Below are 15,657 nucleotides of genomic sequence, written 5' to 3'. Positions count from 1 at the left end.
GCCCCTCTCTCTGCTTTGGCTCTCAGTGCCCAAACCCACCTAAAATGCCAGCTCCTAAGGCTCAGCCCTAAACATTTCATGCTGGGTCTGGGACCAGTGCAGACAGGTGCCAGAAATGACCACTGTGTCTGGACTCTGCTAACACAGTTTATATTCACTTATTTCCCATGTATGTTGAGTAAGCCTAAAAGTGAAAATCGTAGGGAGTATCCCCATTGTTATTATTGTCCTGTGGGTGGTAGAGTTGGGGAATTGTCACCTCTGGCAAAAATATGTCACAGAGAATACCAGGTAGAGGTTAACAGATGCCACCAAAAAAATATAACAAAAAGGTGCTTTTATTTTTTCTTAACAGATACCATAAGAATGCCTTTTAAAACTTTATGTGGAAATTATTAATGATAAGTCATTTGAGATGGATATTAACTTTTTTGTGTCCTAATATTAGTGTCAATTTAGTGAAAAAAAAGGTGCCAGCAGAGCTGGCACATATGACCACCATCAACTCCACCACCACTACACCTGACATAGTATTAGAGAAAAAGCGGTAATGACGGTATTTCTAAACTGGGAAATGTGGTTTTCACTGTCAGCAACCTCAGAGTGATCATTATTCTAAAATGAGGCTATACCAGAATACACTGTGCCTAGCACACTAGAACCCTTCTCTTCATTTCCAATGCAACGTTTATGACTGAAGTTCAACTGGCTGCACAGGGAGGGAGAGGTAGTGGGACTAGCAGGAGTAAACCTCCAGCACTGGTGCTAAGCGAGGGGCAGGTATTGTTTTGAGGCAGGTATTACTATCCATCACAGATTATCGGTGACCTAAGCCTATTGGTAGGTAATATCTGGTTATGAGTAGCCTTGGTGTTCGCAGAGCATCTCCTGGCCCCCACCGTTTATGACAGGGTCAATGAGCACAACATGGATTCAGGAGGCAGCAGGGAGAGCTAACTCCCATCTGTACCCAGAGCCTTGCTTCACAAGCAGTTCTCTGATCTAAAGCTTTTCTTTCCAGTGGTTACACTTCCAGTGTAATTCTCATCCTTGCTCCTTCATAGTAAGTCTTTCCCTTTTCTAAAATGCTCGATGATTCAATTCTTATCAAAATTAAGACCCCACTACCTAGGATTAAAACAACGGTCTTCGGTATTCATGCAGCAGATTGCTAACTCAGGACTAAATTTATAGCTAACGTACTGAAAAATGAGTTCTGCTCTTTCTAGAACTGTCACTTTTCTTTAGTCTATGAGGCATATTCTTAGGGAGGCATAATCAGGTGACTGTCATCTAATATACTAATATAATTTAATCGTGGGGGTTTGAAGTAAGCTATAAAAGGTGTTTATCCTGGGGGCTACCAGCCAGGATCACAGGCACCATTCATTTTCCCTAAAGATCTGAAGAACATGGCCATCGCTTGCCCTTTTCCTACATACTACATTAATTCTAATTTGCTTTTGATTTGTTCAAACATAGGCTGAGTGCTTATCATATGCTCATTGAGCTAGTTTTGAGTATACAAAAAGGAGTAGCTCATGGCATTAGCTGGGAGGGAGAGAAACACATAATTGAGACACAAATTGGCTGTGTAATAATAGAAGTAGGAGCAAGGGCTAGTAGGAGTACCATGAATTTATTTAAAGTGTCAGGAGAAGAACAAACAAATTCATAGGAAATTTTGCTGAGAAAGTCTTGAGGAAGGAGGTATTATGAACGTCAAAAGGTAGAGGCACAAAAAAACCCCCACCAGATGCTCTGGTCGGGGGGCTTAGACAGTGAGACAAATGCTAGTGCCATTTACCAGAGAGAAGCTCAGAAGGAAGAACAAGGCTTGGGAGAAAACAAGGAGCTCAGTTTTGAAAACACTGAGTTGGAGCTCAACGTTCTACTGATAGAATCTGGAGCTGTAAAGGCTTTGAGATCTCAAATGAAAAAGCAAAGAAGGCTAAAGAAGATGGGCAGAAGACAAGACAACTGAGGAGAAAAACAAGGGACCACATCTTATTGCTCAGAGAGCAGAAACATGCCTGAATGGTATCAAAAAAGCCAGGGGTGGTGGTGGGAGGGGGGGGGAGGCGGAGAATGGCAAGAGAAAGACAGTATAAAGGTTGAAGGATGTCAGAAAGTCAAGAAAGATCTGGAAGATTATGTAATAGTCAGTAGGTCACTGGAGATTAAGCAAGTGAAGCTTGAGTCAAGTGAGGAGACCAGAAGCCAGATTCCGGTGAGTTAAAGCTAGAATAGGAGTTGAGGTAGAGTTAGTGAGGACAGACCACTCTTTTCAAGAATACTGGCTGCGAAGGAAGAGGGGAGACAGTTATCGGATACTGGGATATTGGAATGGGATATTGGAATGAAGGAGGCATGGCTTTTTCCTTTTTAATTTGGAAGAAACTTGAAAAATATGCCTGGCTATGTGCGTGCACACATGTAACCTGGGGGCTGAGTGCTCATGGGCTCCTGAGACCTGTGCTCTCCTTTCACTTAAGATGGAAAGAACACACATTTTTCCATTGCTCTCTGCCTTCGCCATGCCATCACTGGCCACGTAAAGCTAGAAAAGTGACCAATTGTAGTTTATAATCTAACAGCTAAAGCGAAGATGGAATATACCCAATAGAATAAGTGACTCTGGAAAGCTTTATGTTTCTAAGTGATGGTGAGTCAAAATCCAACTGCAATCTGTGGTCAAAATCAAATGCATCATTGAATGGGACTATTCTCTTTATTTTTAGAATACTGTCCAGAAAGCTTAACTTGATTGCCTAACTCCTGGAATAGGCATTTAACCTTCCTTTCCCCTCTCTACTCCCTATAGCTCCCTAAACTCTGTTTAGCTTGGAGGGAACTAAGCACAGGGTAAAGTACCTGTCATTTGTGAAAAATGGAAAACAAAGTTTTCTCTACATATTAAAAACAATGCATGAGAATCTGTTAAAAGTACAAAGCTCATTGTCGCATGGTTGGAAAACAGGGTTACATGCAGATGTTTGGAGGACAAAAATTCAAACGTTACATACAACTGCAGAATTTTATGCATATTACCTATGATATAATTTCTTTCTCCTGTGACATTAACTTTGACACTTCCTAGGAGTTAAAAGAATATAAAATTCATAGAATATAAGAAACAAAAGACACTCCCAGTGTTTATGAAACAGCACAGGGTGGGAATGAAGGCTTTTTGGTACTGATAATGTTCCTTGGAAAGTCTTTGTTTCTTGGAACTTCTTACTTGTCTTCTATGGAAGAAAGGACATTTTCATACCTCTTCACTAACTGGACCAGAAAAACAGCTTAAGAAAAGTAAATAGTACACTTACTATGACATGTTCTTTGCTCAACTTTTTTTGAAAAAAAGAAAAAAAAAATTTCGTACCAACAAAGGTTGGTTACTCAACTTTTAAATAAAAGGTGATAGATCTGGAGATACCTCTTGACAATTCCACACATTTCCTTGTCTATAGTCTAAAATCTCCCACCACGTTCCTTTGGGTGGGAATCTTCTGTCTCAAAGAAAGAATTGTGGGTAGACAAAAGAATGCAGCATACTTAGGCAGGGTAAGGATCATTTTGTTTCTATGTGACAATGATTCAGAAAATATATATACTATAGATCAGCTTGATCTAAAATTGAACTCACCTTTACTATGAGTTTTCTTCACTAAAAAGCCAACTTCAGGATAATGTCAGCAGTCCAAAGAATGGAGTTTTGTAACCATGCTTCCTTGAACTTTGTAACTTTGCCTTCACTGCCTGCCCTCTGCCCTGTATTTTACATTTCTTCCCACACACCCTCTCCCAGATAACAAAATCATTACAGCTTTAAGAAATCTTATTTATAAAGAGGCTTTTATACAAAGAGTTCATAACCCTGTCATGTACCCATCAGGGATATTTTCAGCCAAACAGAAATTAAAGTTTTATAATGCACTTAAGATGGAAAGAACACACATTTTTCCATTGCTCTCTGCCTTCGCCATGCCATCACTGGCCACGTAAAGCTAGAAAAGTGACCAATTGTAGTTTATAATCTAACAGCTAAAGCGAAGATGGAATATACCCAATAGAATAAGTGACTCTGGAAAGCTTTATGTTTCTAAGTGATGGTGAGTCAAAATCCAACTCCAATCTGTGGTCAAAATCATATGCATCATTGAATGGGACTATTCTCTTTATTTTTAGAATACTGTCCAGAAAGCTTAACTTGATTGCCTAACTCCTGGAATAGGCATTTAATCTTCCTTTCCCCTCTCTACTCCCTACAGCTCCCTAAACTCTGTTTAGCTTGGAGGGAACTAAGCACAGGGTAAAGTACCTGTCATTTGTGAAAAATGGAAAACAAAGTTTTCTCTACATATTAAAAACAATGCATGAGAATCTGTTAAAAGTACAAAGCTCATTGTCGCATGGTTGGAAAACAGGGTTACATGCAGATGTTTGGAGGACAAAAATTCAAATGTTACATACAACTGCAGAATTTTATGCATATTACCTATGATATAATTTCTTTCTCCTGTGACATTAACTTTGACACTTCCTAGGAGTTAAAAGAATATAAAATTCATAGAATATAAGAAACAAAAGACACTCCCAGTGTTTATGAAACAGCACAGGGTGGGAATGAAGGCTTTTTGGTACTGATAATGTTCCTTGGAAAGTCTTTGTTTCTTGGAACTTCTTACTTGTCTTCTATGGAAGAAAGGACATTTTCATACCTCTTCACTAACTGGACCAGAAAAACAGCTTAAGAAAAGTAAATAGTACACTTACTATGACATGTTCTTTGCTCAACTTTTTTTGAAAAAAAGAAAAAAAAAATTTCGTACCAACAAAGGTTGGTTACTCAACTTTTAAATAAAAGGTGATGGATCTGGAGATACCTCTTGACAATTCCACACATTTCCTTGTCTATAGTCTAAAATCTCCCACCACGTTCCTTTGGGTGGGAATCTTCTGTCTCAAAGAAAGAATTGTGGGTAGACAAAAGAATGCAGCATACTTAGGCAGGGTAAGGATCATTTTGTTTCTATGTGACAATGATTCAGAAAATATATATACTATAGATCAGCTTGATCTAAAATTGAACTCACCTTTACTATGAGTTTTCTTCACTAAAAAGCCAACTTCAGGATGTCAGCAGTCCAAAGAATGGAGTTTTGTAACCATGCTTCCTTGAACTTTGTAACTTTGCCTTCACTGCGTGCCCTCTGCCCTGTATTTTACATTTCTTCCCACACACCCTCTCCCAGATAACAAAATCATTACAGCTTTAAGAAATCTTATTTATAAAGAGGCTTTTATACAAAGAGTTCATAACCCTGTCATGTACCCATCAGGGATATTTTCAGCCAAACAGAAATTAAAGTTTTATAATGACAAAATGGCAATAAATGAGCCTTGATTGATTAATGACACAGGGCAGATGTGATTTACAGTCAAAATCCTGATTCTCAGAGGCATACATTTCTTATTCCAGTTTCCTACACTGACGATAAGGACCTGTGTCTGAAATGGCCTCCAACCTCCAAGCGTCAGGGAAGGGGGGCAAGGGGTACAGGAGGCAGCTCCCTGGGAGGGAGAAGGGCAAGTGGTTCTGAAAAGAATACTTGTTTAAATTCTAGGGTGCTTCTATTGACTCAGAAGAAAGAATATACCATTGGGGCAGAGAATAAAGACCTTCTCTGAGCAAAGAGTATAATACATGATAGATACACTTAAATGGTATATAATCTTCCTATTAATGTGATTTTATGCAAATGGTATCTGGGAGTGCAGATTTATTTTTTTTTGAGAGTACAGATTTGAAAAAACAAGAGTTATTCCATAGATTATAATTACTTTATTAACATTCTAATCATTAAGACTTTTAATGGACACAGGAGAAAAACTTTCTTGGCCTAGAAGGCTTCATTTAAAAATAAGGAACTTACTACATGAAACTGAAGGCAATTAATTTCGAAATTACCAAAACACAATAATAATTTAGACCTTATTTCAATTAACAAGTGGGAACGTAGGTATATGGCTTGCTTACTGAGTACTCCTCAAAAGTTGTAATTAAAATTAATTAAATGTCAAATGCCTTAGGAGACCTCATTAATTAATGAAATCCTGAGTGAATCCTTTTGTAGAGCAATTATTTTGAAAAGTAAATAATCACTTCCAGATTAACATTTTTAGTATCAAAACTTGAATATTAACATGTCAGGTTTATTTAAGAAAAATCTATCCTTTAATGCCCTTTCTAATATTAATATTTGACAGAAGGAAAAAGGTCAAAGGCAAAATAAAATAAAAATTCAGAGTAGAACCAATTCTTGTGGACACTTTCCTCAATTTATAAATAAACATATTTTTATAGCTTTTTTTTTTTTTTTTAACTTCGGGTAGTCACATGAGGCCCCTGATTTTGTAGGGCAGATATATTCAGGGTTGTGACATCATGACCTAGCTGGCTATGCCTGAGAAACAGAATTTGCCAAGGCAACTTCTCAGCTTTAATATTTCTATATAGATTTGCCCTGGGAACTTTAGCTTGACATGTGTTTACAGTCTTAGAGCCGCATGTAGCTATTCCATGGGCATCTAGTTCTGCAAAACTCCAATTCTTCTACGAAAAGATTACATGTTACTGTGGTCTACAGGGTGCCGAGCATTTCTATGGTTCTTTTTGTAGTTTATAGTAATTACAAATTTGGCTCCAGAGCTAGGTAACTATAATACAACACCTCACTTATCAAGTAGACATTTTTAAAGTCAGATGAAAAGAATGTTTTGTTATTTTTACACAATTAGGTTTTTGTAATATCTTAGAGACCTTGTGAAATGAAGAAATCACACGCACCCTTGGAAAGGGGAGATGCCTGGCCCCTGCCTGGGTGCCAGCGCTCTCTACCAGTCTGGCTGTAGGGACAGATGTGCCCACCCCCATCAGCCTCTGTGACTCTTAAGAGAGGCCTTATACCCTAGTTAAGAAAGGATGGAGGAAAAAACTTCCTCCAAAAGCATTTTCTATCTGACCTTAAATCAGAATACATTCCATATTAAGTTACTGCTACTATTTACTGAATGCTTACCAACTGCCAGGGAAAAATGCCAAGTACTTTGTACACTACAATAATGCAATGAAGAAGTTATTATCCTCCCAGGAAATGACTCAGGGAGGTTAATTTTGCTCCAGGTTTGAAGCTACTAAGTGGTAGAATGAGGATTCAAATCCGTGTGTGGTTCTTAGATGCCACGCTATGCACTCTAATTATCTATCACATAGTATGGCAGATCACTTCTCTCCTTGCTTCTAGTTCAATTCGACTGAGAGGAGAGATAAAGACTCTCAGGATGCTTAGTAATTCCTTCCATTTTCTCATCAGTTGTTCAGCCTGTCTGAGGTTGATTCAGAACCCCCAACTCACTTCTCTACAGCTCAGTTTTTTCAAGCACCTACTGGACTAGGTCCAGTCGATCCAGCTTGAAAATTACCCTTTAATTTTTATTTTTCTCAAACAACACAGCATGCTATTACAGGAACTTTATTTATGATGGACTTCCAGCCTTATATCAATGAATACAGGCACCAATCCATTTTATAATTCAATACATCCTGTTTCTCACAGGCTGTTGGTGAACCCCTGGCTATCACAGAGGTTGATATTGCAGTACAACTTGGTTTCAAGCAGTGGCTCACGACTTAGAGCTCCTTTCATGATTTTCCCTTCATGAACCTCAGGAATTGCTTTAATGTCAACAACTAACCAAAAGTGAATGTAATTTTTTCTGTTACTGAAGAAGATGAAGGATATTAATCTCTAGGTTCTGGGGTCCTCAAGTTGGATACTGCTGCATAAATGATTTTAGAAGAGTTGTGATCCTATAGTTTTGACAATAACTTGTAATTCACTGCATAGACTAGAACAGTCTGGAAGTCAAATATTCTATTTATAGAATTTCATGCAATATAAAGTCTTCTCATAATTGCTCTCCAAAATGGCATCTTCTACAGAAGAAGAAGAAGAAAAGGGACAGCTTTCGAAGACAGTCACTCATACAGTATATCTGGGTAAATATTTTAAACATATTAGACAATATCCAGAAAACTGAAATTATTATGGATTATATGAAATAGAGGATGTGTTTAGAATAAATGTATGAAACAATAAGGATAATCCACATAGGAGGGACTGGCAGATCATTCTGATTTGAGGGCACTTTCCATAATTTACAAAAGCAAAAATGTTACCATTCAGTGAGCTGGGCATGCTTCCTCAGCTTGGGCTCACCTGAAACAGTTCCGAGGGACACAAAAGTGGCTGCTTTCCTTCTATGTCTGGAACCAGGAACTGTTTAGTTTTCCCTGGGACATTCCCATTAGGAAGTGAATAGTCTAATATTTTGGAGAGGGAAGTGGCAGTTTTTTTTAAAACCATATTAAACAATCTTTACAAAGATACGTGAAGACTACAGCATAATTACAGCATAATCCTAAACAGCCACATCAAGTACAAAGTACATTAAGAGGGCTAAACCTCTGAGGATTTTCTGTTTGGCCCCACAACCGAGTTTTCCACCCTAGGACATAGGTAAGAAAGCACTGACAAGCATAACACAGATGACACCAGAACTGCAACGCAATACGGAAAGCATAGTAAGCATTATCATTGAATGGGAAGATTTCTCACTTTTACAGACGGAAACAAAGACCATCAATATTTGCCGGAAAGAGAGCACAAATACGTGTTATAACTTAGGACGCTGAAGCAGGAAGTGAAGAACAGAATCACAAGAAAATGAACAGACTGACACACACTGTGATGGAGCCATTGTACCTTTAGTTCTTGCCTGGGCCACGGACTGTGGCAAAGCAGAGTTTATTCCCCGATTACTATGAGACACGCTTCCTTTGACTGTTCCATTGTTCCAGTACCTTCTATTCCTAAAGACTAGGTGGACGTTGTCACCTTCCCAGATACCATCTCACCTGAAAGTGGCCTCACTCTTTAATTATCGGGTGGAATAGCTGTTAAGACACATGGCACATCTTTCTCTCCGGACTCACTCCACTGTAACTAGCCAAAGAACTTTTATTTAATTCTGTGGAAGCACTTGAATTTATGCCCCATTAAAGTTCTCTTTTGAAATTACCAGCTGAAGCCACATCTAACAATTATGACGTCCTTTGGATCCCAGACAAATCCTAAAGATGGAAAATTCATTTCATGGTCACAGAACCAATAAAAATATGACTTCATTTCAAATGCCTAATTTTTAAAAAGCAAATTAAATGATTTCAAGTGTTTATAAAAAAATCTTTATGATTATAGCATTCTGTAAACACTGGACATGCTCTGAAAAGATTCTCTTACGTCATAAGAAATTACAGCTTAGACTAGAGGCCAAAATCTTTTCTTCTCCTGTAAGATTTGATTTAGTTTCAAATTTAACATTTTTCTTTTAGTACCAAGGTCAGAATAGGGCCTCAATATTTATGTTCTTACTCATCCTATGAGCCACAGAAAAAACAAGTGGTGCTGGTTTCCTACCTCTAGACTTGGTTACATAAATGACTCTGGGTGTGACCATCATGGATGAGTCAATCAATTAGCCAACAAACATGAGTCCCCACTATGTGCCAGGTAGGACTGAAGTTTTATAAGAGCAGATCATGTGGTCACATTGCTATTGAAGGTCAGGGCTCTAAGCTTCAAGTAATATCTGATACATAGCTGAGCTGAGACATACCAAAAATTGCCTAGAATACCTGCTAGGAAGAGTGTCCCTTTACTTTTTAGCTTTTTTTGGGGGTGGGGGGGTGGGGCATCCTTTGACATGAATTAAAGGACCAAGGAAGGACTCTAACCCCACCAAGACTTGCCCCAAATATTCCATGACCCCTACTGGGTATAGAGTCCTCTGGGCTTATGCTGTAAGGTCCTTGGGAGATCGTCGAAGGAGCAGGGGAGAGTCCACACCCGCAGTTTCTGGGGAGTTCTTACAACCTGGAACAGTCAGAAGTGAATCCTCACTCAGGAAAATTTGCAGTAGTGAGGCCTCTGCATGGACAGCTAAGCATGGAGCTTGGCACAAAGCGCCGCTTCCAGTCTCAGGGCTGACCATGACGTGGGTCCAGTCTTTCAAGCCACCACTGCCCTTCATACGCCCTATTCAACCCTATTCCACAGGCCAGACAGAAATTCTTGTGTTCCCTCATCTGTCTCACTTTCTACAACTTTGCTCATGCTCTTCCATCTGGAATACTTTTCTTTCTCATCTCTCTGCTTTCATGCATATTCTCTCATTTAAAATGTCAAAATCACCATGAAGGTTTCTCTCATTCATCATCCAGTTAGAAGTTTCTTCCTCCTCTGAATTCCAATGCACATCATCTGTGTACGTCTCTCTTCTATTGTTAATCACATTTTAACTTGTATGACAGTCATCTCTATCTCTTACCTTCCTTATAAAACTGAAAGGTCCAGATCTTATTGATAGTTATATTTCTAGCATGTCACCCACTATGTAATTTCATGGTTTGAAACTGGGTTCTGCACAGCCCCAAGGTTCCAGAGAGGTGTCTTGAGACTATCTGGTGGGAGCAGAGAGTGGACAGGGGCACAGGGAGACCCCCTCCTCTCAATTTGTGCTTTAGTCAGATGGGTTTTATTTTTAATTCTTCTATTTATTGTGATCAATATTTTTTTCTTTAATGATTCTGCTATACGATAGAAAAAAATACTGCAATAGATACTTTCAAATAAATAAATGAATAGAATTACACCCAATGCCTCTAGTGCATTCTCCTTTCAGATATAATGAAATAAAATGATAAAAAATAAATAGCAAAGGTTTAGAGTGCTTGTCAATCAAAGATGAAAGTCAAAACAGAGGGCCCTGTCTCCCCTCTTGTACTGACCTTTTTACATTAAAATTTGATAGATGCCCCCTCAAGCTCTGAATGGTTAAGAAATTAAAAAGAACTTCCTTGGCATCTGGTTCTGTTCTGGGTGTGTGTGTGTGTGTGTGTGTGTGTGTGTGTGTGTGTGTGTGTGTCTGTGTGTCTGTGTGTACATGAGCATACCAACTATGCTTTGATCTCAATCTAACTTCAGGGATATAGGAAAGAGTTACAAATGATGCTGATGTCTCTTGTTCCTTGCTCCCCTCAAATAAATCTACTCTTTCAGTCTTCTCCATCACTGTAAATGGCACTAATATGTACTCTGTTGCTCAAGCTAAAAATCTAGTTTTCCTTGATTTCTCTCTTTCCTTCACTAGCCACATGCAATTTATCAGTAAATACTGTCGGGTCTACCTCTAAAACTTGTTCTGAAACAGCTTATTTCTCCCTGCCACCCACTGCTACCAACTGCTGTGGTTTATCATTTATATCGCTAGTGCTGTAATGGCCTCTTTTCTAGTCTTCTGTTCTCGCTTCCCTATTATCCGTTCTTCAGGCAGCAGCAAAAGTCATGTTTAAACTTCTATTAAAAACTCTCAAAGCTTTTCTCATCAAACATAGCAAGCAGTTCTATTTTGCTCCAAATTAAAGAAATTTGCTCATTCTGATAATCTTTCATTGGGAAGTTATCCTTTCTTTAGGAAAGAAAATAAATTAGTGGATAACTTTGCAGAGAGAGACTGACACATTATTCAAAAACAGAAATGACTTACGGCTTCAGATTTGGGAGGCACTGGAGGTGGAGGTAGGGCAATCTCTGAAGACTTCACTGCTGCTCCCAGAGTTCCAGAAACAGGAAGAGGAGAAGTTGCGCATTTAGATCGGACAGAACCTCTAAACTGATCACATCTACTCTTCTCACTCAGGGAGCGAGTGAGAGGCTGATGGCTGGGATTGCCTTCCTCCAGCCACAGCTCTTCATAAGGAAGTTCTGACTTCCCTGGCATGCCTGCAGATTCTTCACTAGATTCTGGGAAAAGGTAGTCGCTCCCACTATCACCCGAGTCCTGATAGGGCAGGATGTCATGAGGAAAGGGGGTCCACTCTCCCCCCAGGTCCCTGCAGCCATGGAGGTTCACCTCGCTGTTGCCATGGAGATTGTTGCCATACACACAGACCGAGAGCCGGTGGAACGACTGCGTGAGCTCATCGCGAGCGTAGCTAAGGGAATTGGGCACATGGTTGTGGCCGGAGCACCGGCCCTTTTTGGGGCTCTTGCAGTCCTCATTCCAGTCAGTTTTGACGTCCCGGACAGCCCGTGAATACTCATCGATGTCAAACTGCTCTTGGCAGATACCCAGCCAGTGATGGACCAGGGTTTCGGGCCATACGTCTCCCTTTACCAGGTGTTCCGGGAGGCTAAACTTGGGGACAGTCAAGTGCAAAGGGAAGTGCATGGGGAGGATCTTGTTATTCCGCAGCACACAGCAAACCACCACTGTCTTGGTCTGGATGTTCACAAACTTGTAGCGGTGCCCCTCGCGGATGAAGTGGAGGTCGTATGGGTTCCTCGGCGGAGGGCTGGGCACAGTCACATTCACGGGAAGCCTGGTTTTCTCCACGATGTTTCGGATGGTGTGTTCGCCCTCCTGCATCTGAAGTTCCAGGGGACTTCGGGTGCTAAATCTGCCCTTGCACTGGAAAGGAAGGCTAATGCTTTCATTGGTCCGGTGATTCATGCAAATAAGGCATGGCATTTTGCCTTTTCCCAGCTTGCTGATGGAATTGAGCTTCCCAATCTTTTTGAATATTGTGTTGAGTCGTGACTTTTCTTTGAAAGTCTTTGCATAAAGGATTTCTGCCTGCCCCATTAGAGTGAGTTCATCCCCAGTACACAGGGTGATGTTGTAAACTTCGGTGTCTTCGTTGCATTCACCCGAAGCAACCTACAACAGGATAAATCGAATTTTAGGTCAGTTTCCTTTAAACTATTCACACGAAGAAGTAGAGCCCTTTCTATTAAGACACACATGGACATGTACAAAAGAAAATGCGATTTTGTTTAATACTAAATTTAGCTGCTCTATTTTTAAAATAATATTTTAGTGGCTAACAATAACAGGATGACATTAGACTTTTAAAAATACATTTTGAGCTTAAGAAAAGAGAAATTAGTAAAAATTTGGGGAATATAGAGAAAAAACACAAAAAGAAAATAACACCATGAGCCTAATTCAGAGATTGCTATAGTTAATGGTTTGATAAATATTCTTCCAGTTTCTTTACCGATGTAGAGTTGTCTATCATATGGATGGATTATTATTTTGGGACATTGATATTATCATTCTGTCTTTTTCAGTTTTAAAAATTGCTTTCACAAACACCACTGTAGAAAATTCCTCTTTATAACTACTAAAATTTTACTAAATTTTCTAAAATTGGAATTGGGATAGCGGACTTAAAAATGTTTTATTTATCCCTGTTCTTCTATTTTATTATACAATTCACTGGCAGAAATATTGAAAAATACAGATATAACAATAAATATTCTATACATCTTACCACTAAACATAATCTATGTTAACAACTTAATGTAAACAGAAAGAAAAATGAGAGGTATAAGTGTCTCAGAAATATAAATACATATGTATATACACACAATTTTGTTACCGAATTTGTCACTATAATTTATTCATTTTCCCATGTATGTGTATATACCATCAATTGTAATATTTACCTAACATAAACCATTATATATGGATATGCCTTAATTTATTTGACCAGTTCCTTATTGTTAGACAGATGGGTTTTCCCAATGTTTAGCAATTATAAATAGTATCACGATGAACATTTTTATAGTTCAATTATTTCCTTAGGATTAAAGCCCCAAAGTAGAATTGCATGGACAAAGCTATGTACATATGTGAAAGGTCTGATGTGTACTACCTATTGTGCTTCATCAATGTTATCCTTATTTACACTTCTACTTTACAAAGTTATCTGTCTCCCCATACCCATGCTGAATAAGTTTAATGTTTACTAATATTAAAGGTAAAGCATGCTTCCTATATTTATTCATTTTTTATTTTGAATTTCTTTGATTATTAGTATGGCGAATTTTTTTTTAGTATTTATGTATCTGGCCATTTAGATCTCTCCTTTGTGAATTGTCTCTTTATGTCCTTCACCCATTTTTCTATTGGGATGGTAATCTTATTGATTACTTTTTATGTAATGTGAATATCATTTATGCTATATATTGTTCCTTGAATTTCAATTTATAACTTCTTAAAGTTCTAAAGTTTTTTTCTTTTTTGTAGCACTTTTGTGTAGCAAACATTTTCAAAAATTTCCTTTGTAATTTCATTCTTGGATATTATGTGTCTATTAGTTGAAATGATATAGATCAGTGGCTCTGAACTAAGGGTGACTTTACCACACCTTCCAAACACTGGGAACATTTGGCAACATCTGGAGACACTTCTGATTGCCATGGCTGGGAGAGTGCTACTTACATCTAGTGGGAAGAGACAAGGGATGTTGCTAAACATGTTATGATGCACCGGACAGCCCCACAACAAAAAATTCTCACCAAGAACACGCATAAACATTCGAAAGCTCAATGCTGTACTCAGTTGGTAAGGCTATGGGGAAACAGGCACTCTTGTTTACAGCGGGTAGAGATGCCAAATGGTACAAGCACTGTGATGGGTAATTGGCAACATCTAACCAAACTATGCATGGGTTTATCCCTTCACCCAGTAATCCTACTTCTAGGAATTTACCCTGAAGACATTCCTCCAATGGTATGAAAATACACATTGACAAAGTTCTTCATTGTAGCATTATTTGTATTCGCAAAATTTTGGAACTGATCTAAATGCCCAAACATAGAAGATTGATTAAATAAACTAAAGTACACACTCAAAATGGTACTATGCAAAAAAGAATGAGAATGGTGAGTTTGATAAATTTATATGAAATGATTTCCAGGATATATTGGTAAGCAAAAAAAACAAAGTGCATCAAAGTTTATAGAGTATACTACCTTTTTGTTCAGGAAAGAAGAAAAAATTGTATATATACTTTCTGCTTATTTTTATTAAAAAAGGAATATAAGAAAAATAAGTCAGAAAAAAATGAGAGTGGTTACTTACAGGAGGTAGGGGAGGGAGAGACCTGATGGAAGGGACATGAAAGTGACATCACTGTGAGTACACCTTGACTTTTATGAAGTACATTAATGTCCTACATATTCAAAAAACAAAATAAGCAAGAATTTTAAAAAATCCTTAAAATTGAATACGAATGGAAACAGATGAATCCAACTGTATTTCAAATGAATAAACTCAACACACTGGGGACAGAGACAGAAATAATCCAAGTAACTTTATAATACTTTCTTTGATTATATATTGCCTGTAGGAAAGAAATAGACCAATAAATATTGTGTTCTTTTCAGATGTTTTACATAGGGGTACAGATACAGTGATTCTGAAACAACTTTACGTGTACTGTAGGATTGAACAAATGAGTAAATGTGTTGATATTTTGGGAGCCAGAGTTTTTACTGTGGAAGGGAAGGTAGAAATATGGCACGGAGAAAGATAAGAAAGAATTCCATGGAGTTGGATTGAAATTGGAGATATCAGTATTAACTCATAATTTTAAGAAACTATATATATATGGAGTTGGATTGAAATTGGAGATATCAGTATTAACTCATAATTTTAAGAAACTATATATAGAGTTGGATT

The 15,657-nt window shown here is 38.3% G+C and overlaps 1 protein-coding gene across 1 annotated transcript in view; it reads right to left on the bottom strand.

The window, feature by feature from the left end:
• GAREM1 (GRB2 associated regulator of MAPK1 subtype 1) overlaps positions 1-15,657 on the bottom strand; it is a 172,769-nt gene that overhangs the window by 7,838 nt on the left and 149,274 nt on the right. Inside the window, exon 4 of the mRNA XM_015595791.2 lies at positions 11,674-12,846. Within this exon, the coding sequence (XP_015451277.1) occupies positions 11,674-12,846 (1,173 nt within the window). The remainder of the gene's footprint in view (positions 1-11,673; positions 12,847-15,657) is intronic.

This window comes from Pteropus alecto, unplaced genomic scaffold, assembly GCF_000325575.1.
Source record: "Pteropus alecto unplaced genomic scaffold, ASM32557v1 scaffold146, whole genome shotgun sequence".
Taxonomy (NCBI): domain Eukaryota; kingdom Metazoa; phylum Chordata; class Mammalia; order Chiroptera; family Pteropodidae; genus Pteropus; species Pteropus alecto.
This window is presented reverse-complemented; position numbering and strand designations above follow the sequence as displayed.